The sequence below is a fragment of the Taudactylus pleione genome, unplaced genomic scaffold (genome assembly GCF_031769625.1).
Source record: "Taudactylus pleione unplaced genomic scaffold, aTauple2 ptg000115l, whole genome shotgun sequence".
In the NCBI taxonomy this organism is placed as follows: domain Eukaryota; kingdom Metazoa; phylum Chordata; class Amphibia; order Anura; family Myobatrachidae; genus Taudactylus; species Taudactylus pleione.
In genome coordinates, this window is record NW_028284517.1 from 640,524 (window position 1) to 668,068 (window position 27,545).

Here is a 27,545-nt window from a genome sequence, read left to right on the forward strand (position 1 = left end):
CCTGAAAGCAGTTGTGCACAGGAACAGAACGCTTAAGAATAATGCAGAAATCCAATCCAACACTGGCACTATTTGTGGTGTCTAGGTAATGTGGATCAGGACTGCGCTCTCCCTATGAAGTCAGTAATTGGTCAGGAAAGTGCAGAACTTGGCATCTGCAGAATGTTTTTTGGTGGCCAGGGCAAAATGTGCAGCAAAGGGACTGAGCTAACAGTTTGTATCTTGACATAGGCGTTACTTGGTAAGAACTGGATTCCAGTAACATGATATCTTGCTTCTTTGTAAAGACCCTACTGTGGGTCTGATTCAGCTTGGATCGCAGTTGCTAATATGCACGCAATCGGCCAATTGTTGCATTCTGTGCATACGAATACATCACAGTGTGCGTGCGCGAACCGGCCACTGCAATCCGGACTGCCATCGCAGTGACTACGCAGACCCATTGCATAGTGATTGACAGAAAGTACCGTTCGTGGGTGGTTACTGGGGGGGGAGAAACCCAGGCGCGCCAGGGCGTTTGAACGCCATTGCAGGGGCATGCTTTAAGTATCCACTGAGACGCCCAACGCAGCCTGAGGCCTCATAGTGTGCGATAAAGTTAGCAATTTCTGAGTAAGGTCAGACCATGTGCAAGTGTGCGTGAGGCTGCGATGGTACTTGATTATACCGATGGTTTCGCACTCTTTCTATCATTTCAGATGTGTGTAAGGTAAAGTGGGCGTCCTTATGTAGTGCTGCAGTGGCATGGCGATCACAATTAGCATACTATCGCAGTGGAACTGCGTGCGTATTAGCAATTTCATTAGCAGTTGCATTCCTTACTGAATCAGGCCCTGTGTTATTTAACTTGACATCCTGATAACCTGATTGTTACTCAGATGTCCAATGGTCATGCAGTTGATTCGATGCCGCGTCCTCAGACGCAGCAGCGGAATACAGAAGCCGGCAGTGGGAATCTTATAACTGAAAGCACCTTCCTGTGGCTTTTGCATACTTTAGCAGAGCCTCAGAGAAAGAAAGAGACAGAGGCGGAGATATTTACATCTATCTCTGTATTAGGCCCATTGCTGTCAGCTCTCATATCCCAAAGCAGGTTTAGGCTGTTTTTCTTTTGCAGATAATAGGAAACTGTTTTTGTTCAGGGCAGCAATATTCAGCTTTAATATCTTTAACCTTCAGTGTGCACGAAAATGTTCTCCAATTTATTCTAGGGCAGCCCACTTGTAGAACCTTACTGAGACATGGTGCCCTCAACAATAAGAAACAAACACAAAAAGGTGTAATAACATGAAAACACAGGAAATGTGTCTTACTTTCCGAGGTGAAAGTTGTGTGTCCCTATGCCAGAAAGTAATGAATATCTGAGCCATGTAACTAAGTAGTAGCTCCCCAAGGTGCAATCAGGGTGCAAACACTCCAATTGGGAAAACAACAGAGACATAATAGCAATCATATGGCCTGATTCATTCGCAACTGCAAATACACACGCAATCGGCCCATTGTTCCATTCTGCATATGCGTATGCATCACAGTGTGTGAACCAGCCACTGCTATGGGGACTGCGCAGACCAATCGAGGGATTGACAGGAAGCGCCATTTGTGGGGAGGTGACGGGGGGGTCAGAGAAACATAGATGTGCTAGTGCGTTTGAACGCTGTTGCATGGGCGTGCATAACTTATTCACAGCAAAGCCTTAGGCAGTTTGAGAACTCATAGCGTGTGATGAGGTTATCAATTCCTGAGTAAGGTCAGAGCTTGTGCAAGTGTGCGTGAGGCTGCGATGATACTCTGTGTTACCGATGGTTTTACTATCTTGCTATGGATTACGGATGTGTGTAAGGTAAAGTGGGCGTCCTTATGTAGTGCTGCACAGGCATAGTGATCGCAATGGATTAGCATACTATCACAGTGAGACTGCGTGCGTAATCACTATTGCAATAACAATTGCGTTCCGTAATGAATCAGGACCATAAGTGTAGTATCTTTATACACCAAATCATTATAACCAAAGGGGGTAATTAACACACATACAGTTAAGAGAGTTTAAAGCCATGTATTTGAATCATAAATGTTTCAAGCATGTATCTCAGTCCACTCCAGCTAGGGAAAGAAAATTCCAAATACCAATTTCTGAGTACGATGTTTAAGTGGACCTCAGGGTTCATGGCTCTTTGGTTGATAGTGGGAGCCCAATGATGGTGGTGGGGCATGCCACCCTGGGGGTGTGGGGGTTGTGCATCTTTGTTGGTGGTGGGGGCACATGCCATTCAGGGTGGTGGTGGGGGCACATGTCTCTCTTCATGGCTCCTGAATGTCAGGGCTGTGGTCTTGTTTGGGGTTCTTGTTATTGTAATGATAGTGTGACACAATTGCAACACAAAATATCAGCGCCTGTACAAGAATAAGTATGCACAAGGTCACCACCCAAAACTGCAGATAACTTGAAGGAGGTTGGTATTGTTCAGGGGGCATTGAGGCACTGGCCTCTCTGTTGGTCACGTGGGACCTGGCCACTCCAATGTCCCTGGCTTTTCCAGTTATTTTAGCGGCAATGGTGATCATTTTGAGGGTGCTAGCTTGTCTAATGTTTAAGGGGGCACCGGCCTCACCCATGGCTGCCTCAGGGACACTGGCCTCCACTGTGGCAATCTCAGGGGCATTGGCCTCTCCCATAGTGGCCTCAGGGGTGCTGGCCTCTCCTGAGGTGATCTCAGAGGCACTGGCCTCTCTGGTGGCAGTCTTGGGGGCACTTGCCTCATCCATGGTGATGTTGGGGTCACTGGACTTGACAGATGTGATCTCAGGGGCACTGGGCTCTTCAATGGCTGACTCAGGTGCACTGGCCTCTCCTTTGGTCTTGCGGGTTCTGGCCACTCCAATGACCCTGGCTTTTTCAATTATTTTAGCAGCAATTGTGATCATTTTGAGGGTGCTAGCTTCTCTAATGTTTATGGGGGCACTGGCCTCACCCATGGCAGCCTCAGGGATACTGGCCTCTACTGTGGCAATTTCAGGGGCACTGGCCTCATCCATAGTAGCTTCAGAGGTGCTGGCCTCTCCTGAGGTGGTCTCAGAGGCACTGTCCTCTCCGGTGGTCTTGGGGGCACTGGCCTTACCCATGGTGATGTCAGGGTCTTTGGACTCTACAAAGGCAATCTCAGGGGCACTGGCCTCATTGGTGGTAGTCTCAGGGGCACTGGCCTCTTCTGTGGTGGTCTTGGAATTGCTGGCCTCTCCCATGGTGTCCTTGGGGGCACTAACCTCTCCTTCAGGGTGTGTAAGGGGAGACTATATAGATAAAAAAAAAAAAACAGTGATACAACTATAAAGATAAATGTTTTGTCAAGTTAAAAACTGCTGCTGTATATATAATGTACAATGGGACATTTATGAAAATTGGTCCACAGGTAACTGCTAAGAGTATGTGGCAATGTCATCAGTAGCCAGACTGTGTATATTTTAGCCTCACACCTACCCCACTCCAACCTATACTACTTACACTGGTATACCCTCACACCTACCCTACTCCCACCTATACTACTCACATTGGCATGCCCTCACACCTACCCTACTCCCAGCTATACTACTCTCACTAGTACACCATCACATCTACTCCAACCTATACTACTCACATTGGTATGCCCTCACACCTACCCTACTCCCACTGGTACAGCCTCACACCTGCCCTACTCCCACATATACTACTCTTACTGTTACACCATCACATCTACTATAACCTATACTACTCACATTGGTATGCCCTCACACCTACCCTACTCTCACTGGTACAGCCTCACACCTACCCTACTCCCAACTATATAACTCACACAGGTACACCATCACATCTATTCCCACCTATACTACTCACACTGGTACAGCCTCACACCTACCCTACTCCCACATATATTACTCACACTGGTACACCCTCACACCTACCCTACTCGTCCTATACTACTCACCATGGTATACCTTCACACCTACCCTACTCCCACTTATACTATTCACACTGGTATATGATCACACTGAGCCTACTTCACCTATACTACTCACGTTGGTATACCCTCACACCTACCCTACTCCCACATATACTACTCACACTGGTACCCCCTCACTCCTATCCTACTCCTCCTATACTAACACTGGTACACCCTCACACCTATCCTACTCCTCCTATACTACTCACACTGGTATGCCCTCACACCTACCCTACTCCCACATATACTACTCTATTTCTACCTATAATAAATCCACCAGTAATCCCATTTTGGAACGGTCTTAATCCTCTTTCTGAGTTAGTCTCACTCTTCCCATCTAAAATGTGACATTTTCTCCTTAGACTGTAATCTAACCCATGAGCAGGGCCCTCCCAAACCATTTTATTTTTTTTGTCTACCATTTATGTCCCTGTTTTAGTTATCATGTGTTTTCCTTTCTGTCTATTGCTGCCCAGGGTAATGCTTTACAAATCAGATACAATAATAATAATAATAATAATATTATTATTAATAATAACATTTATTCATAGTATTTGAGCCCTAATGACTAAAGTAGTTTCTACGCAAAATCTACTTGTTAATGAAATCACACTGATACTTTTCAGGGCTTGCTCTTGTATTGTGTTTTACAAGGGGTTCCATATAAGAGGCCGAAAGAAACCTTATATGAAAATTAGCGATGTTTGCTGGCCCCCGTGTTTTGGTTTTGGAGCTGGATTCATCATTGTATTTTTTGGGGTTTTGGATTTGCAAAACCACCCTTAAGTGTGTTGGTTTTGGTTTTGGATGTGAATTTAAAAAACAAAATAGATTAAAAAATAAATAAAAACAGCTAAAATCATGTAATTTATGCAATCCAAAACCCAAAATTCGGATTTAAAATCTGAATTCTGAACCACGAAAACATTAGAACCGCGTCTCAGGAGATCAGAACCGTGACTTGGATTTACCCGGATTCATGAAATTCGGATGGATTCGTATTTCTGGAAGACCGAGCCACACATCTCAATGCAGGGAAATGACACTGATGAGCCCATTTGAATGTATATGTCTCTGAATTTTATTTTCCCAAGTATATAACAGCTTCCTAATGGAGTAAGGTGCAATCAGGGAGATTGCTGGACTCTTCAGGGAGTCAGGGAGATATCTGCTATTACTTCAGGTAGTCTCCCTGACAATCAGGGAGAGTTGGCAAGTATGATTCATAACTCAATGACATTTTGATGCACGTGTCACAAAATATTTAAATACTATTAAATATGAATAAACAAAATGATACTCACAATATCTCCATCATATTCATAATCTTCCAATTGGCACTGTATGCCAGGGAGAAATGCAAGGACTGTAAGTACAAAGACAACATGTTACAGCCTTTACCTGTGTATATATGACTATGCAATAGTGTGTTATGTTCATGTACTGCTATGTACGTTTTCTAATAAATACACATGAATAAACATTGGAAACCACACACCCCCCTTTTAGTGTGAGCCCCACACGCACAGCTTGCTCCACTTTCTGGCTGGGCAATCTTGGCAGATATCAGGGTTGGACTGCCCATCTGGAAGTTCTGGCAAATGCTAGAAGGACCAATGCCCAGATGGGCTGGACTGGCCCGGCCAATGTCGGTCTTTGGATTTGTTGGCGCACGCCCTGTCGCCTGCAGCAGCCCTTGAGAATGACAGCCCTATTTTTGGGTGCGTGCTCACAAGTGTCCCTCTTCCCCATCTTCAAAAATTGGGAGTTATGCCAATGTAGTGCCAGCGTTACCTAACAGAACCAACCAAATACCAAATGTTTAACTATAGCACATGTATGAATCCCCTGCAGGATGAGCTCTGTAGTGTGTGTATTTTAATACAAAGAATAATGTACACTTCTATGTCCTAATATTATATATAGTTGTAAGAGCATAGACTAAGAAGTGGGAGGAGTCAGGAATAGTAAGGGGAGGAGTCTATGCCAGGAGTCAGATGCTGATACGAGGTGGGCCTGTGTGCTTTAAATGCCAGGCCCTATTTTTGGTCCCAGTCCGGCCCTGGCAAATATGATATATAAAAGCCTAACTGTGGCATGTATGTCCCAGGGATAAGTGGCGTCTATGTAAAGGAACCCGAGAAATGTGCCTGCCTCTCTTTGGTTACATTTATAAAATAAATATAAAATAATGTTACATGCATGCAAGCTAAATGTTGGAATACTCACAGCATAGGATCCAAAGCATCTTGCTCTGTGTACACCTCATTGCAAATCAGGGGCCTGTGTCTGGGAGGGGAGGTTATATGGCAGTAATGACATCACACACTGTGATGTCATAGTAGTCTGCTTTACAGGGAAACTGCACCTCAATAATAAGTGACCTGTATAAGTATCAGTAGTTATACAGGTAGAATGACCGGTAATGCTGCCTCTCAGTACACTAGGAACTACTGACGTACACTTTGTGCCTCTGATGTCACTAGTTCTCAGTGAGGTGGTAGGAGGAATATTGGTTCAGCCCTGAGAGCACCTGCTTGCCCTGTGTCTAGGTGACAGATAAAGGGACGATATTGTTGTTATGTGTGCGCTATTTGGCGGTGATAATAGTGACACTAGCGGGATTGCTGATACACCAACTGCTCTTTATACAGATAAAAAATACGCATTTATTGTGCTCAAAATGCAGAAGCAATTGCGCCCGATTTTGCATCCACCTCTGCACTGGCCACAATATGTGTATTTTATTATCGATATATCTGAGTACTAAGTGATGCAATATATAGGAGGTTACATCCAGTGCCAGAATAATGTCCACATGGGCCTGGAGCTGACATTTATGAAGGACCTATTGTGTGCCGCTGCAGGGGGTGTGACCAGCGCTGCAGCAGTGTGACTGGTGATGTGGGGGCATGACCAGTGTGGTGTAGGTGTGATTTACATAGGGGTGTGCAGGTGGCGGAACTACCGGCGGTGCAGCTGGCGCATTCCACTGGGGCCCACTGCAATAAAGGGTCCTGCTGCTGGCTGCATTATAATGAGTCAGATTGACTGATTATACACCACCACGTGACGCCAACCCGTCCCAGTGGTAACATTATGGAATGATGCGCTGCCTGTGGTCGTGGATGTGATCCGGCTGGAGTTGGCTGGGCCCCCCTCTCCTCCCCTTATATCCTCTCTCCTACCTGCTCCTCCCGGTCCCACCCTGCTTTTCCCCGACTGGCCTGGTTCTTCCTCTCTGAGGTAGTCCTTGCTACTGGTGCCTGGGATCTGATGTCACAATTTCATGACTGTCCCCGATGTTAAAATCCAAGGAGGAGAGGAGGATCCATGAGCTCCAGTTCTGGGATCACGTAAGTAAATAGTAATATAAGCATACCTCCCAACATGACCCTCTCCAGGAGGGACACAATGCTCTGGTCCTGGACTTCCCTGGTAATTTATGATTGGTGGAGGCTCCAGAGGTGGGGCTGCAGCACAGTCCAAAATTCAAATAAGGGAGTCACCCCAACTGCCAGTGAGTCCCAGCCAGTGATATATGGCAGTGTGTGAAATGACAGTTGGTGTGGCTCCCCTATTTGAACTGCGCTGTAGCCCCGCCTATTACCAGGGAAGTCCAGGACCAGAGCATTGTGTCCCTCCTGGAGAGGGTCATGTTGGGAGGTATGATATAAGTAATATATTTGTCACCCTCTCCCTGTCACCTCTCCCTGTCACCCTCTCCCTGTCACCCACTGCCTCTCACCCTCTTCATCATCCTCTCCATCACCCTCTCCCTGTCATCCAGTTCCAGTCACACACTGCCTGTCACCCTTTCCCTATCACCCTCTTCCTGTCACCCAGTCCCTGTCATCCTCTCCCTGTCACCCAGCCCATGTCACCCTCTCCCTGTCACCGTCTCCTTATCAGCCACTGCCTGTCATCATCTCCCTATCACCCTCTTCCTGTCACCCAGTCCCTGTCATCCTCTCCATGTCACCCTCTCCTTATCAGCCACTGCCTGTCACCATCTCCCTGTCACCCTCTACCTTTTTCTGTCACCCACGGCACTATGAACTTGGGGTGGGGCAGAAGAGGGGGGCCCAAAACATATTTCTGCACATAGGCCCACCAGTCACGAGTTCCGCCACTGGGGGTGTGGCCTGTGTTGTGGGCCTGGTTTGACTGTATACAGTGCCATAAGTACAGGTATGCGACCGGTGATGCTGCACAGAGCGAAGGACTCTGTTTGCAGCACTGTCGCTACCCCATGGTTCTTGTTACTGGCTAGCAGGGTGCCAGTATCACTCCTGCAGTGCTGCCCAGTCAGACACTCTGCAGTCTTTGCAGCGTCCTCAGGATGCTCCGGGCAGGGTTACAATTCCAGGCCCCTCTATGGGACAGCATAACGTCATGCACTTGGGGGGCTGTGCCGGCACAGGGCGGTCTGGAGTAAGCTGATTGTGTGTGTGTGTTGCGCTCTGGAGCCAGCTGATTGTGTGTGTGTGTGTGTGTGTGTGTGTATGGGTGTGTCACTCTGGACGGCCTGTATAAAACACACTGATCCATTTACGTAATCAATGTTTCAGAACTTGTATTTGTCCTTTTGGTAATCTTGACAAAAGAATGAATACAAGTTCTGAGACGATGATTGCTTAAATGGATTTTAGTGTATTTTATACAAACCGACAGTCATAAATGTTAACATTCATCATGTTGTCATGCAAATTAATGAAAAAATGACTGTATTTGTGTATGGGGGGGGTTAGGCCCTGGGGCAGGTGTGGGGAACTTTATGATATATATAACATTATTCACGGGCCCGATGCAGGCTATGCTCCCTTGATGTGACGTCGCCGGTGATTACAGTAATTCCAGGAGCATCCTGAGGATTCTCTAGGGAGCTGTAAGGGCAGCGGTGTGACCGTCTGAGGTGTCCTAAGCTCCAGGCGGCACTGCTACATAGATTCTGGCTGCAGGGTGCCATTCTAGGCCCCCTGCTAGCCAGATGAGGCTAGCAGAGAAAAGCTCAGAGGGCCAGACCAAATGACTCTGCGGGCCTTATATGGCCCGAGGCCTGAGGTTCTCCACCCCTGCACTAGTGGAAGCTAGGCTGTGGGGGAGGAGGATAGGTTTTAGACACTGAACGGAGGGTTAGGCACTAGGGGAGTATACAGTTAGATTGCGGAGGCTGGCTGTTAGGCACTACAGGGAGGGTTAGAGGTAGGGATTAGGGTTAGGCTGTGCAGGGAGGTTAGGCACAGGGCCAGCTCCAGGGTTAGCACCCCCTGTGCCGCCCAGGTGGTAGTCGCCCCCTAATTACTATAGGCCATGCCCCCTAAATGACATTATTTGGGGCATGCCCGCATGGCACTCCTCCCGTGTAACGTCCCGTGTAACGTCAGGTGTAACGCCCAGCACTTTGTCACTAGCTGGGTATCCCCCAGGCCTCTCCCAGCACTGAATGGATCCGCGCGCTTGCACACAGCATCCATTCAGACTCCGGGGTCTAGCACAGCCGCACAGGTGCATCGGTGGGGGTACCCGACCTCCCAACCAGACCACCCATGGGCCACTTCGGCCCATGGGTGGAACAGCGGGACAGTGCTGTCCCACTGAAATCGGGATGTTGGGGAGAGCACCACTTTTCAACTGCACTGGTCGAACATCCCAAGAGCTGGCCCTGGTTAGGCACTAGGGGAAGGTTAGGGTTAGGCTGCAGGGGAAGAAGTGGGATACTCACCGGAAGGCAGGAGCAGCAGAGGTCAGGTCATAAATGCTGGTACCCGGAAGCCGCGCTGGAGCTGCCACAGCCATCAGGAGCATGTAAGTGGGCCAACAGGGATGATATGTCGCTATTCCATCACAGTCTACATGATGAATGTCGACATATCATACCACACCCACTTCAGTCGCCATAAGTGTGCCTCAAGCTCCTGTACCCTCCCTATTTACCACTGTGTGTGTGATATCTCTCTCTCTCTATACACACATATTATATGTGTGTGTGTGTGTGTATATGTATATATATATATACACACACACACATATTATAAATATATATATGTATAATATATCCTCCTGTATCCACCTAATTTAACACACACACACAGATATATATATATATATATATATATATATATATATATATATATATGTGTAAATAAATATATAGATTAGATACATACATCCACACAAAACATACATAAATAATACACAGAGGCCAAACTTTACACTGACCTGTTAACCTGAAGTGACATGCTGGGCTGCAGTGCCTTCCATCCTGAACTAGGCAATTGGTCTGGTGAGTCACAGCTTTGCAGTAGGACAGCCCAGGAGGCGGAGCTTAAGGCACATAGGGGCGGAGCTTCGACCGGCAGTGGTGGGCGGGGCTTGGGTCGACCAGCCGAGAGGGGGAGTGTGGGGGTTACGATGTGCTCAGCTTTGTGCGGCCCGGGAGATGAGTGAGCTGGGCAGTAAGCTTGGCTGTCGGTGGTGACAGGGAAAAAAACTTTCTTCCTGTCTGCACTGCAGTCAGTGTATCCTGTGTGACTATTTTCAATGGGAGGCCTGGAATAGCCTAATGCAGGATCAGTGGAGATCGCAGTCCCCTTTATAATCAATGAGGATTACAGTCTGACCCCTATGTACCAAGTTTGAACTCACTGATTTACACAATCTTCAGATGGTATATAATGCTTTGTGTCTATGGAGGCATTCTTGCAGGAAAGATATCTTATAATTACTTTATACATAAGCCCTAAAGCTTGTGTTAATATTTAGAAAACTCATATTATGATTAGAAAACTCTCAGACTATGAACCAATGGGGCCCTGCAGTAAGTTGCTCAGGCAGAATATACAATGTTATAAAATCATCTCTGTCCCTCAAATACATAGTTAGGCTGTATATTGAAGGTATTTCATTGTGCGATATCAGTGTGACTTGTGTGTTAATTGTGCATAGTAGTGATCAGTGTATATCAGTTGTATGAAATCAGCATAAACAGTGTATAGTGATCAGTGTATATTGGCTGTATGATATCAGTCTTACAATTGTATGATATCAGTCTTACCTGTGTATAATGACTGTATGATATCAGTCTTACCTCTGTATAGTGACTGTATGATATCAGTGTTACCTGTGTATAATGACTATATGATAGCAGTCTTACCTGTGTGTTATGATTGTATTATATCAGTCTTACCTGTGTATAGTTACTGTATGATATCAGTGTTACCTGTGTATAATGACTATGATATTAGTCTTACCTGTGTATAATGACTGTATGATATCAGTTATCTGTGTATAGTGACTGTATGATATCAGTGTTACCTGTGTATAGTGCTGTATGATATTGGTTACCTGTGTATAATAACTGTATGATGTCAGTTACCTGTGTATAGTGACTGTATGATATCAGTGTTACCTGTGCATAATGACTTTATGATATCAGTTACCTGTGCATAATGACTGTATGATATCAGTTACCTGTGTATAAGGACTGTATATCAGTTACCTTTGTATAATGACTGTATGATATCAGTGTTACCTGTGTATAATGCTGTATGATATCGGTTATCTGTGTAAAATAACTGTATGATGTCAGTTACCTGTGTATAGTGACTGTATGATATCAGTGTCACCTGTGTATAATGACTGTATGATATCATTGTTACCGGTGTATAGTAACTGTATGATATCGGTGTTACCTGTGTATAGTAACTGTATGATATCAATATTACCTGTGTATAGTGACTGTATGATATCAGTGTTATCTGTGTATAATGACTGTATGGTATCAGTGTTACCTGTGTATAGTGACTGTATGATATCAATCTTACCTGTGTATAGTGACTGTATGATATCAGTGTTACCAGTGAATAGTGACTGTATGATATCGGTGTTACCTGTGTAGTGTGACTGTATGATATCAGTATTACCTGTGTATAGTGACTGATATCAGTGTTACCTGTGTATAATGACTGTATGATATCAGTGTTACCTGTGTATAGTGACTGTATGATATCGGTGTTACCTGTGTATAGTGCTGGATGATATCGGTTACCTGTGTATAATGACTGTATGGTATCAGTGTTACCTGTGTATAGTGACTGTATGATATCAATCTTACCGGTGTATAGTGACTGTATGATATCAGTGTCACCTGTGTATAATGACTGTATGATATCGGTGTTACCGGTGTATAGTGACTGTATGATATCGGTGTTACCTTTGTATAGTGACTGATATCAGTCTTACCTGTGTATAGTGACTGTATGATATCAGTGTTACCAGTGTATAGTGACTGTATGATATCGGTGTTACCTGTGTATAGTGACTGTATGATATCAGTGTTACCTGTGTATAACGACTGTATGATATCAGTGTTACTTGTGTATAGTGACTGTATGATATCGGTGTCACCTGTGTATAGTGCTGTATGATATCGGTTACCTGTGTATAATAACTGTATGATGTCAGTTACCTTGTGTATAGTGACTGTATGATATCAGTGTCACCTGTGTATAATGACTGTAAGATATCAGTGTTACCGGTGTATAGTGACTGTATATCAGTGTTACCTGTGTATAGTGACTGTATGATATCGGTGTTACCTGTGTAGAGTGACTGTATGATATCAGTATTACCTGTGTATAGTGACTGTATGATATCAGTGTTACCTGTGTATAATGACTGTATGATATCAGTTTTACCTGTGTATAATGACTGTATGATATCAGTCTTACCTGTGTATAGTGACTGCATGATATCAGTCTTACCTGTGTATAGTGACTGTATGATATCAGTCTTACCTGTGTATAGTGACTGTCTGATATCAGTCTTACCTGTGTATAGTGACTGTATGATAACAGTGTTACCGGTGTATAGTGACTGTATGATATCGGTGTTACCTGTGTAGAGTGACTGTATGATATCAGTATTACCTGTGTATAGTGACTGTATGATATCAGTGTTACCTGCGTATAATGACTGTATGATATCAGTTACCTGTATATAGTGACTGTATGATATCAGCCTTACCTGTGTATAGTAGAGAAATGTCTATAAAGATATTATAGTATAGAGGGCGCTGTCATGTGTCAGTTTTCCTAGCAGCTGCTGGAGGGAGGTAGTCAGCCTCCTATAGAGTAATAGAAACAAGTGGAAAGCAGTGCTGATAATGAAAATGTACACAATTTAATATACATACAAAATACACTGAATGCAATAAAATACAATATAAAACCATAGATAAATTGAAACATATGGAGCATCAAAAGGTCACATGTGACATGGAGAAATAAAACACATGATATTGAATCTCATGCAAATAAATGAACCCTGTGCGCACTAAATACTGCTGCAATTAAATTGGAATGGACACCGAAGAAACGTCATTCAAGGAGAGGGTAGGATGAAGTTTGTAAAAGCAATCCAATGATATAGCGATAGTTTTACCAGCTTAGACCAAGATGATTGAGGATCCTGAAATTAGCGATGGCATCACAGTCAGCGAAAATCCAACGCAAGGGATGCTGCCTCTTAACAGTCAGTGCTGGAAACAATGGATAAGGTCCCAAATCCAATTTGGTATTCCAATGCAGGGTAGGTGTCAATGTCCAAAATATTAGGTGCCGTTAGTGTATTTTGTATGTATATTAAATTGTGTACATTTTCATTATCAATGCTGCTTTCCACTTGTTTCTATTACCTGTGTATAGTGACTGCATGATATCAGTCTTACCTGTGTATAGTGACTGTATGATATCAGTCTTACCTGTGTATAGTGACTGTATGATATCAGTCTTACCTGTGTATAGTGACTGTATGATATCAGTCTTACCTGTGTATAGTGACTGTATGATATCAGTCTTACCTGTGTGACTAATATCAGCCCCTGTCCCTTTTACTGTGCCGGAAGGATCACTCAGGTGAGGTGACCAAGCAGTTATTGTTCTTTCCTTCTGCCCCTCTGGTGGCTGGTCACAGCCCTTAAGCAATGAACCCAAATCAGCTGTCAATCTTCACTTATATTAAATATGTGATTCCCAAAATTTCTGTCTGATTTCAAAACTTGTCACATGGTATCCACATGGTGTATTTCTGTAAGCTTTCATTATTATTTATTATTATTATTATTATTATTATTAGTATTATTATGTTAGTATATTCTACAGAGAGTAAACAAGAATCGGATTGTTTCCAGCATCCAGGATCCAAATACAGACTCTGTGCTGGATTATTTCCACACAAAGAACGTTGCAATGTCAGAAAGATTTCAAATACAATGGAGTGAATATGTGTTTAACAAACGTAAATATGTTTATTATAGCTGAACATTCATAGTTATATTACACACGATACAGATGAAAATAACTGCTTTCCTATAAGAATCCTCATTGCTCAGTCTACCTATGGCTGTCACTTGCTGCTGTCCCTGAAGAGGATCAGTCAACGACTAGTAACCCTCTACAGATAACAGAGTAATAAAGAGTAGCGATATAGGTTTCTCTAATGAAATAACAACTAATAATATATGTTTATAGTAGGGATGTGCAGGCTCGGATAGGTTTGAGTTTGGACAAAAGTCCAGGAATGATGATGTTCGTCCATGTAAGATGATGTTTTGCCTCTTCCTGAGTTCCGTTTTTTTGGAGGGAAAAATCCGAACTCCACGTGCAAACTCGAACCTATCCGAGCCTGCACATCCCTAGTTTATAGTCATCTCTAATGAGTTGCCCAAGAGCCAAGCAGGGGCTTATCGCCTCTTTTGGTGATGGCCGCTAAGGGTCTCGACTTCTTTCATGAGACGCAGGCAGAGCTCATCCTGGTGGGTAAGCGCCACACACCGAACAGACAGCGGGAGACCCACCCCTCCTTCCACAGCCTGCAGAGATAGTGATAGAGAAGCAGTTACACAGAGTAAACAGTAGGGGGAGGAAGAGAGACATGGCACATAACCACTGAGCCCCAGCAATGTTTAGACACCTGTCCAGGCTTTGGGCCTGATTCAGAGCCGGACGCAATTAGCGCTCGCTCATTCAGAAAAAGGGGGTGGCTATTCAAATGAACCGTTCGCTCCTTGCGGTCTGTTGACGCCTCCATGTCTGAACAAGCGAACAAAACATGCGTACGTTTATTTGAAAAATACGCCCCCTGGCCGCTCGCATCATACGTCATGTCCGCTATTTATTAGATTAATCGAGTACATCGAACAGCGTATAAACTGCTCGCTATTCTTGTGGTTGGTTTTTCCTACCACAATTTTGCGAGCAGTTCTGGCTATAAAATAACCCAGTGACGTGGTCAATGACGCTGCAGTTTAAATTATGCACACCCATAAAACGCCCACTTTGACCTTTAAGCACGCCTGCGTTCTGATCTCCACTCCCCGTTTTCAAGCACCTTCCCCTGTTACCACCCACATACGCCTCATTCTGTCAATCAAAATAGCAGGCCTTCGATATAGAGCGAACAAACGATTTTCGGCCGCACTGACTGGTTCGCGCATGCGTATTAAAAACCGTACGCATGCGCAGATGGGCGAACATCGCTCGGAACGAGCGTACTGCCGCTTACGAGCTGCTCTGAATCAGGCCCTTTGTACTCATATATATAAATAAACACAATCCTGGAGATTAGACACTTTATAACAATAGTATTATGGGCTCTATTTAATACAATCCGCATTTTGAATGCAGATTGTAGTGTGATATTACCGACTGAATTCGTATTGCGAATTCAGGAAATATCACAGGGAATTTTACTAATTCTACTCCAATTGCCCTTTAGTAACTTTGGGTGAAACTAAAATAATGTGAAAAGGGTGTGAAAATAATGATAATAAATAGAGCCCTATGAGAGATAGCACAAATAAACCTCACCTATATCTTAAAAACCACTATAATAATTACCTTCTTATACAGTTTGTCCCAGGGATCATTACAGTAACCTTTGTAATTTTTTAGCTCTTCCTCGTCCTCCGCAGTGACGGAACCAACAGGAACGACTCCAGCCGGATAATTTAATATATTGTACAGCATTGTGCAGGCAATGGAAGCTGAGAGACATAAGAGAGATTGGTGACTTATGTAAGCTTCTAAGTGGTGCCCTCTTATCGCTTTGTCTAATACCCAAACCCAAACTTATAGCTGTATTGCTTCATAATTGAACAGCGCTGTGGACTATGCTGGTGCTATTTACATACATGTTAATAATAATAATAAATCATTTAGGAAGGCTTTTGTGACATCATGTGCCTAACCCTAATCCTCCCCCAAGTGCCTAACCTTAACCCCTAACCCTCCCCCTAACCCCGCTACTCACCTTCAGAATGCCGGTGGTCGGGATTCCAGCGCCAGGACCTTGACCGGTGTCGGCATGCCGGCACTGGTATTTTAAGCACCGGCATCCCCTTCGCTAGGATATTAACTATATCCCCTGTGAGCTTCACATCATACGTCTTATTTTGTCACTGTTGCACACTAATTGCCATTGTGTACAAAATGAGGTTACAGTATTACTGAGCACTTCTCCTTTGTATAAGACCAATGCTCTGTATATGTACTGTCCCCAAACACCTGCTCATTACAGACCAATCACTCAGTGCCAGAGCCGTAACTAGACTTTTTGGTGCCCTGTGCCAGAAAGAGCATTGGCGCCCCCTCATTTTTCAAATAGGGACATAATGAACCCAAAAAAGGGCCATGGCTTCATGGGGAAGGGCCAGGGAAGTGATAGAAGAGGCCAGGAGATGCTGGGGATGAAATAAGAGGAAGCTACAAGCAAGAATGATAATAAACAGAAATTTGACAGGCCCAAACAGTGCCCTCTGACCTGTGGTGCCCTGTGCCATGGCACAAGCCACACTACCTTAGTTACAGCCCTGCTCAGTGTATTTTGATGTGTGCTTCTATACGTAACGTTTTGTAGTATAAATCATAAATGAGGATGGATCTTTGATCAGTGTCTGTGGCTTGTGGTATACTGTATTTGTGTCTTTGATTTGATCCCCATAATTATGGTGCTTAAAACTATTCCATATACCAAAGTTTCACAAACTCCACCATTTACAGTCCAGGTTTTATGGATAGCCATACCGAAATCCAGATGGTTAAATCGAATTGACTGAGGTACTAATTAAGTCATCTGTGCTCAAGTATGGATATTCTTTAAAACCTGGACTGTAATGGCAGAGTTTGGGAACCACTGCCATATACTTCTGGTATATGAAGCTCTGTGAGTATGACTATATGGGGCATATTTGGCTGGTTGCCTATGGGTATACTGACCATACGGGGCACATTAGATTGATGGAATACAATGCTCTATGGGTATACTGGCCATTAGAGGCACATTAGGTTGGTGGCATACAAAGCTCTATGGGTATACTGGCCATACGGGACACATTAGGTTGGTGGCATACAAAGATATATATCGGTATAGTGGCCATACAGGGCACATTAGGTTGCTGGAATACAAAGCTCTATGGGTATACTGGCCATTAGAGGCACATTAGGTTGGTAACATACAAAGATCTATATCGGTATAGTGGCTATACAGGGCACATTAGGTTGATGGAATAGAAAGCTCTATGGGTATACTGGCCATAAGGGGCACATTAGGTTGTTGGCATACAAAGCTCTATGGGTATACTGGCCATATGGGGCACATTAGGTTGGTGACATACAAAGCTCTATGAGTATACTGGCCACAAGGGGCACATTAGGTTGGTGGCATACAAAGCTCTATGGGTATACTGGCCATAAGAGGCACATTAGGTTGGTGACATACAAAGCTCTATGGGTATACTGGCCATATGGGGCACATTAGATTGGTGGCATACAAAGCTCTATGGGTATACTGGCCATATGGGGCACATTAGATTGGTGGCATACAAAGCTCTATGGGTATACTGGCCATATGGAAGTAAGTTAGACAATTGAGTCTGATAATTCTTTTGTCATGAGCATTGAATATATATTTTTTCTCTGTACTGAAATAAATATATCCTTATGTACCATAGCGCACATGCTGAGATCTCCCTTTTATTCTGCAATAAGAACTTCTTATATCTTACATGAAGTACACCAGTTATATCATTATCATTACATTATGCACATTCTATATCTCATGTTGTTGTATTGGCTGCTAATAATTAGTGAGTGTTGCATGTGCCACTGTCATTATACACTGCAGGACCCCATCGGGGGACCTAAGGTGGTCCTACTGTAGTGAGAGGGGGTGCAGCTACAAGGACCCGACAGCTGAGAATGGTTTTCTATTAAACCTAAGCCACACCATTTCCAGCGGACAAAATGTACAAAAGGGCTCGTAATAAATGTTGCTGTGGGGCCCATAAATCTCCAGTTACACCCTGTATAATAATATATATAAATTAGTGACGAAACACTGTGACTTATAGAAATACCGTAAAGTCTCCCCGGATAACCGATGTTGAAGGCCGGGCCCAACATGGGACATAGGACCACATCTAGATTCAGCTTTCTCCACTCAGTGAGGAATTCTGTCTGGTATTCCTAAAAGAAAAGACTTATCATAAGAGCTGACAATCACAGACAGACCTCCGAGAACAGACTGGGGTACATGAATTATAGGTATTTAATATGTGAATAAAATTTAACAGTGTCATTAAAGAGACATTACTGAGAAATTATTTGAAATTAGAATTACATATATTAATTAAATATGAACACACTTGCCACATATACCATGTTTACCAGATATATATCCAATCCTCTCCTATTTACATCTCTGACCTTATCTCCGTGCACACTCCTGCCCGGGTTGGGTACGGGATGCCGGTGGTCAGAGTCCCGACACTTTCCTCCCGACAGGGTTAGGATACCGACACCTGTCAGTCGGTATCCTAACGCTTCCCCTAACCCTCCCTCCCCTATGCCTAAACTTAACCTCCCTCCTAGTGCCTAAACCTAACCTCCCTCTCCCTGCACCCTAAACCTCCCCCTAGTGTCTATCCCTAACCCCTAACTCTCCTCCTAACAGGATTCTGACAGGTGTCTGGATTACGGCGCCGGTATTCTAATTGCCGGGATATTGACTGTATCCCCTCCCGCCCATCCACTTCGCTCCACAAATTAATGCTCACCAACTAATTACTTCATCCCACTCCCTCCTGCAAGATTTTGCCCGTGCTGCTCCCTACCACTGGAACTCTCTTGCTCTCCCTTTCCCTATCAGACTCCACATCTCTACAAAGTTTAAAACAGGCTCTCAAGACCCACTCCTTTATCAAAGCTTTCCAGCTCTTATCCTAACCTACCTTCCATGCTCCTTACTCACTGTCTCTCCCCTCTGTGTCACCCCCATCTGTCTCCCACTCCCCTTTAGATTGTAAGCTCTAACGAGCAGGACCCTCTTCCCTCATGTGCTTCTCCTTTTCTCACTTATACAATCATCTCTTCCCCATGCCCAACAATGGCACCAAATGTTCTGTACTGTAATTATTTTTTTCTTGTTTTGTTCATACTGTTTCTGTTTGCGTACTCTGTAAGGCCCTAATGAACCCTTGTGGGCGTCCTGTGGATCCTAAGGACTTTGAAGAAATAGGTATACTTCTGAAGAAGCTGGATATCGATTTACCAACGAAACGCGTTAAGCCTCTCCACCATCTATATCCATTCATCTTGGACACTTTGACACATTTTCCTGCTTTTGGGACATTTGCATCAACTCCACAGGATAACAGCTACAAGTGGATCCCACCCAGTCTATACTCTGTGATAATACCAACAGGATTTGGACACATGATAATTTCTTTGGACTGAGATTAAGGATACGCCACCTGGTAAATATTTGCTGTACCTAATTACACGGAACCAACAATTGTCCCACAGCTAGTGTCTTTATCGAATATGGATTAACCAGCCTCCCCTAATAGCGATTACATATGACTACAACTATTTTTAATACAGCACTTATTTTGTGCATTTTATTATTTTCCATATAACAAATTTTATTATATTGTAATGTATTAAATGCGATATTAATTGACTACACATCCGTATCTGAGTTTTTATATACAACAACTATATATAGCGCTGGTATCAACTATTTGTATATTTGAAGAAATATAGTTAACAAAGATAAGTCTACCATAACTAAATTTCTTCTTCAGGGTCCATAGGTGATCCACAGGGATACCATGGGGATGTCCCATAGCAGTTTCCCCTAAGGCCAGGGACGCTCTTGAGCAGAAAGGAGAAGGTGTAGAACCTGAGAAAGGTGTGGACGGAAGACCACGTGGCTGCCTTGCACAATTGTTCAGCAGAAGCGCTTATGATGGCCATACAAATTTGCCATACAATACAGAATCTGATTTCCTAAAGGAAATAGTACGATCCACATAGATCCGAAAAGCACGAACCACATCCAAGGAGGCTTCACCTGCAGAAATATCCGAGGACTGGAAGGCCTGAACCACAATCTATTAATTCAAATGGAATCGGGATACCACTTTAGGGAGGTTACCAGCCCTGGTACAGAAGACAGCTCTGTCTGGATGAAAGATCAAGAATGGGGAGTGACAGGAGAGCGTTGTCAAATTATATACCCTGCTCACAGAGGAGATAGCGAAGAGAAAGAGCGTCTTCACTGTCAGCCATTTGAGGTCTACTGAGTCCAGAGGTTCAAACGGAGGAGCCTGTACAGCCCGGAGAACCAAGGACAAATCCCACGGAGCCACCGGATGGACAAAAAGGAGGTTGAAGGCGGAGAGCACCTTGAAAGACTGTTCTAACATTAGACAGGGGAGTGATCCTTCACTGGAACCAGATTGACAGAGCAGAAACTTGAACTCTAAGGAAGGCCAGATGGAGGTCGAGGTCTAACCCCGCCTGGAGAAAGGCAAGCCCCCGGGAGACCCTAAAAAGTATATGGTCCCCCTGGGCTCTTAAAGGGATCTCTCAAGAGTCATGCCGTGAAAGACAGATGAGGTAGGTATGGGTACAGGCAAGGACTCTGCTAGTAGATCCTGCCATAGAGGCAGTGGGAATGGAGTGTCTATGGAGAGACTTCGTAGGTCGATGAACCAATGTCGCCTGGGCAAGGCTGGGGCTATTAGTATCACCATCCCGACTTCTTGCTTGAACTTTCGGAGAACTCTCAGGAGGAGAGAGATTGGAGGAAAGAGGTATGCAAGATTTAAGTCCCACCTCACTGCCAGAGCGTCCACGAAGGCAGCTGAGGGATCTCTGGTCCTGGACCCATACCTGAGGACCTTGTGGTTGTGACGTGAAGCCATCAGGTCTATGTCTGGCAGGCCCCATTGTCCACCAGGAGTTGAAAGCCATCCAGATTTAGAGCCCACTCTCTGGCGTGTATGTCCTGATGGCAGTCCGCTTCCCAGTTGAGCACTCTGGGGATGAACACTGTTGAGATTGCCGGGAGATGACATTCGGCCCAGACCAGAATGTGTGCTTCTTCCCGCATGGCTGCCCGACTTCGCGTGCTTTCCTGATGGTTGAGGTAGGCTACCACAGTCAAGTTTTATACTGAATTTAGACCGGCCTGTCCCGAAGCAGATCTTGTGCCAGAGAGAGCGCTCTGTACACTGTTTGCCCCTCCAGAATGTTTATGGGCAGGCGACTTTCCTCGGTTGTCCACCATCCCTGAAAGGTATGATGACCGATTACCACATCCCATCCGCGAAGGCTGGCATCTGTAGTGAGAAGTCCCCAATTTGGAATCTAGAAGGGGCGACTCTTGTCCGGATTGGACGTCTGTAGCCACCATGAGAGGGAAAACCGAACCTCCGGAGAGATGAGGATCATCTGGGAGCAGATCAGATGATACTGTCCGTTCCACCGGGAGAGAATCAATTGTTGAAGGGGCCTGGAACTGGGCATATTCTACCATATCAAAGGAGATACCATGGACCCCAGGACCTGCATTGCTAAGTAAATGGATACCCCCTGATTGTAGAGCAAGTTGCGCAAGTGTAGTATAAAAAGTTTGTCCGCTGGCAGAACAATCCTCTGTATTCGAGAATCCAGGAGTGCCCAAAGATGTACAATCCGCTATGTCGGAGATAGGTAGGACTTTATCCAATTGATGAGCCAGCCGTGTGTTTGCAGGCAGTCAACGGTCAGGTGGAGATGTCGTTGTAACACAACTGGTGAATGTGCCAAGATTAAGTGGTCATCTAGGTATGGCAGGATTCTGATTCCATGGCACCTGAGGTGGGCCACCATAACTTCCATTATTATGGTAAATAACTGAGGGGCTGTTGACAGACCAAAGGGCAGCACCCGAAACTGGTAATGTTGCTGCAGAACATCAAACTGTAGGAACTGCTGGTGGGTTGGAGTAAATCCCCAGGCTCCAATGCCAGGACAATTTATCACACATTTTCCATGTGGAACTTGGGTACTCGGATAAATCTGTTGAGGGGATGGAGATTCAGAATAGGCTGGTGAGACGCATTCGGCTTCTGAATCAAAAAGAGAGTGGAATAAAAACCTAGTTCCTCGTTGAGCCGAAGGAACCGGTATTTTCACACATGAACGCAGCAGGGAGTGAATAGCTTCCTGGAGGGCCAGGGCCTTGATAGGGTCTGATGGGGGACATGTGCAAAAAAAATAGCTGTGGAGGACACCTGAGGAAGGTGAGGGCGTACTCCTGAGAGATCACTTCTCGGACCCAAGCATCTGTTGTTGCTTAATGCCAAGATCAGACGGAGAGTTTGTCGTCAAACTTGGAACCTGGACGTCTGGCCAACCAAGACTGCTTGGATCGCGGCTTAGTAGTCTTGTGAGAACTAGACTGCCTGGGAAAGGACTGCTCACTTGCCTTACCATGAGGGCTAAAGAACAGAGAAGAGGACAGCCTAGGCTTAGGGACAGCTTCTTCCTAAATATGGGAGATGTAGGTCAGTTTTACCCTGGTAGGGTCTTATGGCAGGCTCTCTTCCAGTGCCTCTGCCCATCCTTCGATAGCCTTAGCCACACAGGCCACGGCCATACTGTAGCTGGCCTGCTGATAGCGCCAGAAAGCAAGCAGACTGACTTGAGACAAGTAAAAGCAGAGTAGAACTTCTGACAAAGCTGCCACATGCGAATCAACAGTAGGAGGGATTTCTGACTTAGCACACTCACTATTAGGGAGAGGGTAAAAAGACACTAGTCTTTTTGGGACCTGGAACCGTTGCCAGGAGTACCCCAAGCTTCCCCCATGAGCTCAGTTTGCTGTTCTGATAGAGGGAATTCAGCCTTAACCACCTTTTGACGTTTAAACATCTGGGTTTTTGGCTTAGGGGCCGGCTCATCATCCTCTACATTCAGGATCGATATAACCGCCCTCACTAAAGGAGGGACATCCACTGTTGAATGACAGTTCTCCTTGCCCGAGGGAGACCCAGAGAGAGAACCCTGTGCATCATTTGCCTCCACAGATGATGCATTAGAATCCGAAAGCGGGGTGGACTGAGAGGATGATACAGTCCGCCTAAGTGTTTTAGTGGCTGTCTGTCCGCCTTTTGCTGATAGGCGGCAGACGATTGAGCCATATTCTGCACTGAGTGGACATAAACATCCATCCAAGGAGGATGCATAGGGGTTACTGACATAGTAGGCTGTAATAGCTGTGGGTACCCCATGGTGGAAGGCAGCATGAGGGCTGATAAGAGGTCCACTAGCTGCGTCATAACCTATGATAAGGAGGACGCCAAAGGTGGCTCCTGGACAGGGGCTGGTACGGTGGACTGAGGAGGTGGTACATAACAAATAACACACAGACCATTCTGCATGAAATCCTAAGGGGACAAGCCCGCTGAATAGGATCTGCAAGTAACCAGCACAGGGGCCTCAGGCTCCTGTTTACCCTTAGAAGACATAGTAATAACCAGCTAGCAGCACACAATCAGTGTATGACTAGTAATGCAGAGTGACACATTTCACAAATACAAGTAAATGTGAAGTAATAATGAACCCCTACACGCCTGGTAGTTGAGGGTTTAAATAAGAGCAGCAGGGATAGATATAACTGACGGAACGTTTTAAGACAGTATAATGCACATAAATAAATCTACTTATAATGGGCACTAAATCAACTACTCAAGCCTCAAAGGGCTGGCAGAGTTATAAAGGAAGACTGGACCCAAATCTCCTGAGACCTGTAGCTTCAGAATTAATGGCTGCTGAGTGTCTCCTATAGGCAGGGCCGGATTAAAGGGGGGGCGACAGGGACGATCGTCCCTGGGCCCCCACACCTGAAGGGCCCCCACACCCAGCCATCGGGGTTAAAGTGAACCAGAGGAGACGGAACCAGTTCCGCCTCCTCCGGACACCTAACCCCGGTGCCGCACGGAGACACCAAACGCCCGCTGAGATTGTAACCAGCAGGCGCCCGGCTCCCTCCCCGCAGCGGCAGCCAGAGCCGGTGACTAGAGCTCACACGTGAGTTCCGGCTCAGGCAGTGAACTATGGGAGAGACGTCATGCGTCTCTCTCATAGTGCAGAGGAGCAGTGCCAGCCGAGCGGATCAGAAGGCAGCGGGAGCGGGGCTTAAGGTAAGTATGATTTTATTTTTTTCTCTTTTTAGCGCAAGCGGCTTTTCCACTGCTGTGGGGGACATTACTGGGGGGGGGGACTACTGGGGGCATTACTACAGGGGACATTACTCGGGGGGGGACATTACTACTGTGGGCATTACTCGGGGGGGATTGCTACTGGGGGCAATACTCTGGGGGCATTACTACTGGGGGCAATACTCGAGGGGGACATTACTACAGGGGACATTACTCGGGGGGGACATTACTACAGGGGACATTACTACTGGTGCCACTACCACAGGGGGCATTACTACTGGTGCTACTACCACAGGGGGCACAACTACAGGGGTATTACTACTGAGGGCATTACTATTGGTCACACACAGGAGGCATGACTACTGGGGGCACAAATACAGGGGTATTACTACTGGGGGTATAACTACAGGGGGCATTACTATTGGGAACACTACTACTGTGGGTATAACTACAGGGGGCATTGCATAGGGGGCACTGCATAAGGGGCAACACTCCTGGGGGCACTACTACTGGGTGCACTGCATAAAGGGCACGTAATGGGGGCCCCCACATGTTTGTTGCCCAGGGGCCCCCACAGACCTTAATCCGGCCCTGCCTATAGGGAAGAGGGTGAGGAGGAGGAACAGCTCAGAAGCGGGAAATCTCAAAGTGAGGGATCGTGCTCTGGGCTGGGGGAGAGGATGCCGGGGGAGAGCCTACCTCCCCGCTGCTACACCAACCGCCAGGTGCCGCTGGCCTCTTCATGGTCCCCGATGCCAGCTTTTAACTGCACCTTTGGTCTAGAGGGGGAGCGGATGAAGCAGTCACCCCACTGCAGCGTCCTCTGGCAGATCTCCACCGCCGGAGGTAAGGACGTGATATCACCATCACTCTTTTTTCTTCAGAAACACAAAAGGACTATTTCATTTTGTTGTGGTTTTACGTTTTGATATTACTTCACATATGGTCTTTTATGTTTGTGTTTAAATTTCATATTGTATTCCACAGAGTGGATCATCTCTAGAAAAGGAAAAACCTCCATATCAACGACCTCCACGATTTAAGTATAATTTTATCTGTATCGCCTTAGATCTTTTTTCCCATTGCTTTTTAATTCTCCCCCTGTAAGTGCCTAAACCTACCCCCCCTCCCCGCTCCCTAAACCTAACCCTCCCGGGGGGGTGACTAGCCCTAACCTACCCCTGGGGTTGCCTAACCCTAAACCAACCTTCCCCTAGCCTGACCCTAACCCTCCCAGGGGGGTGTCTAATCCTAAATCCCCCCCAGGAGTCCCTAACATAACCCCCTCCCTGCGGCTGTCCGCACCCTGCGCCCGGCTTACCTTCGTTCGGTGTGCCAGGCGTCAGGATCCCAACGTAGGGATAATGATAGGCGGCAGGATTTTGACGCCTATCATTAGTCCCTTGGCGGGATATGACAGTCGGGAAGCCGGCGGTCGGCATTTCGCCCGCCGGCTTCCTGACTACATGCATTTTAGACTGGTCTTAAAAATATCCGCATGTTTACACCATGTATTCTCCAATTCTTTTACTGTGTAAGCCCCAACCACAATGGTCAGTAGACAATTCCTCATACCACCCAACATTTGCAAGGGTCGCACGTAAATTTGGGGGCCTTGTCATACGTCACGCCCCCAATCTTAATCATGCTGGGGGCCTCCTTCCACCGCTGCTCTGCTATTTCTTCCATAGCTGTATCCATAGATTTATCACTCCCTCTGTATCATACATGCCTACTCTCCCGGAAGTCGTGGGAGGCTCACGATTTTTCGGGTAACTCCCCGCACACCCCGTAGAGTAGGCACTTCTCCTGCATTCCTGCCCACTTCCTAGTGAAGTAGGCAGAATGGGGGAGAATTTCTAGAGCAAACGTGGATTCCCGTGTAGGGGGCGAGGCTTAATGACGCTATTCTGCAATAATCAAGTAATTTGGTCCCGCCCCTATTTAAATTTGCACCAAGGACACAGAGTGTGAGCGGGTGGGAATTTATGTGGAATAATCCACCAGGGTAATATATCTATGTAGAGAAAAGTGATTGGACACTGACAGGACATAGATAAACAATATTTTATTGACGTCAGTACTTTGTAGGTCCACCACGTGCAGTGATTACTGCAGACACCCTTCTTGGCAAACTGTCTGTCCACAAGTTACTGGATAACAGCAGGGGGTATGTTTTGCCATTCCGCCTTATGTACACTGACCAACTGTGACACTGAAGAAGGTCGAGTCAGCCTAGAACGCACCCATCGTTCTAATTCGTCCCAGAGGTTCTCACTGGGGTTAAGATCTGGAGTCAGAGGTGGCCAGTACATCCAGGTTACCACATTTTCTGTATACTAGTCCAGCGTCACCCTGGAAACATGGCAGGTGGCATTGTCATCCTGATAAAAACATTCATTGCTTCTGTAGAACTGCCACAATGAACATCTTTATACTTCTCAGAGTTAATGTGACCATGCACGGACCCATGCTAAACCAGCTGCAATGCAGAGGTGTCCAATCACTTTTGTCTACATAGTGTACATTGTATATGAGAGATAATCTGGAAGAGCACACAGGGTCTTACCTTGCACCAACACTGGAATTTAGAAACCTGGAAATCCTCGGATACTGGAAATATTTAAAATAAGATTTACGTACAGGGAAAAAATATCAGCATCACTATAAATTTTAAAATATTTTATCTTCAAGTTAATATTAGATGCCGCATTGCAACACTGAGTTCTATGTACTATACAGATGGTTCAGGATCTGCTCTGAATGCTGAAGTTTTATAATCAGTGGCTATGTAGCTAACCAACAGCGGCCAAATATCTGGAGACGGAACCAGTTACGCCTCCTCCGGCCCACCTCAGCCCAGCGCCGCAGGTAGGCTCCATTTGCTGGGCGCCCACTGATATTCTGTTACCAGCGGGCGCCCAGATCTTTCCCCACAACAACACTGGCAGGTGGAGGCTGGAGCTCACTCCAGAGCTCCGGCTTCCAGCTCCTGAAGTGTGCACTATGGGTGAGATGTC

The 27,545-nt window shown here is 45.6% G+C and overlaps 1 protein-coding gene across 1 annotated transcript in view; it reads right to left on the reverse strand.

The window, feature by feature from the left end:
* Positions 1 to 14,718: 14,718 nt before the first annotated feature.
* LOC148524859 (fatty-acid amide hydrolase 1-like) overlaps positions 14,719 to 27,545 on the reverse strand; it is a 68,127-nt gene continuing 55,300 nt past the window's right edge. The window contains exons 12-18 of the mRNA XM_088471593.1: positions 27,095 to 27,138; positions 25,245 to 25,403; positions 23,158 to 23,513; positions 22,796 to 22,803; positions 18,391 to 18,499; positions 15,875 to 16,020; positions 14,719 to 14,847 (exon numbers count right to left, since the gene is read on the reverse strand). Coding sequence (XP_088327719.1) covers positions 14,719 to 14,847; positions 15,875 to 16,020; positions 18,391 to 18,499; positions 22,796 to 22,803; positions 23,158 to 23,513; positions 25,245 to 25,403; positions 27,095 to 27,138 — 951 coding nt within the window. The remainder of the gene's footprint in view (positions 14,848 to 15,874; positions 16,021 to 18,390; positions 18,500 to 22,795; positions 22,804 to 23,157; positions 23,514 to 25,244; positions 25,404 to 27,094; positions 27,139 to 27,545) is intronic.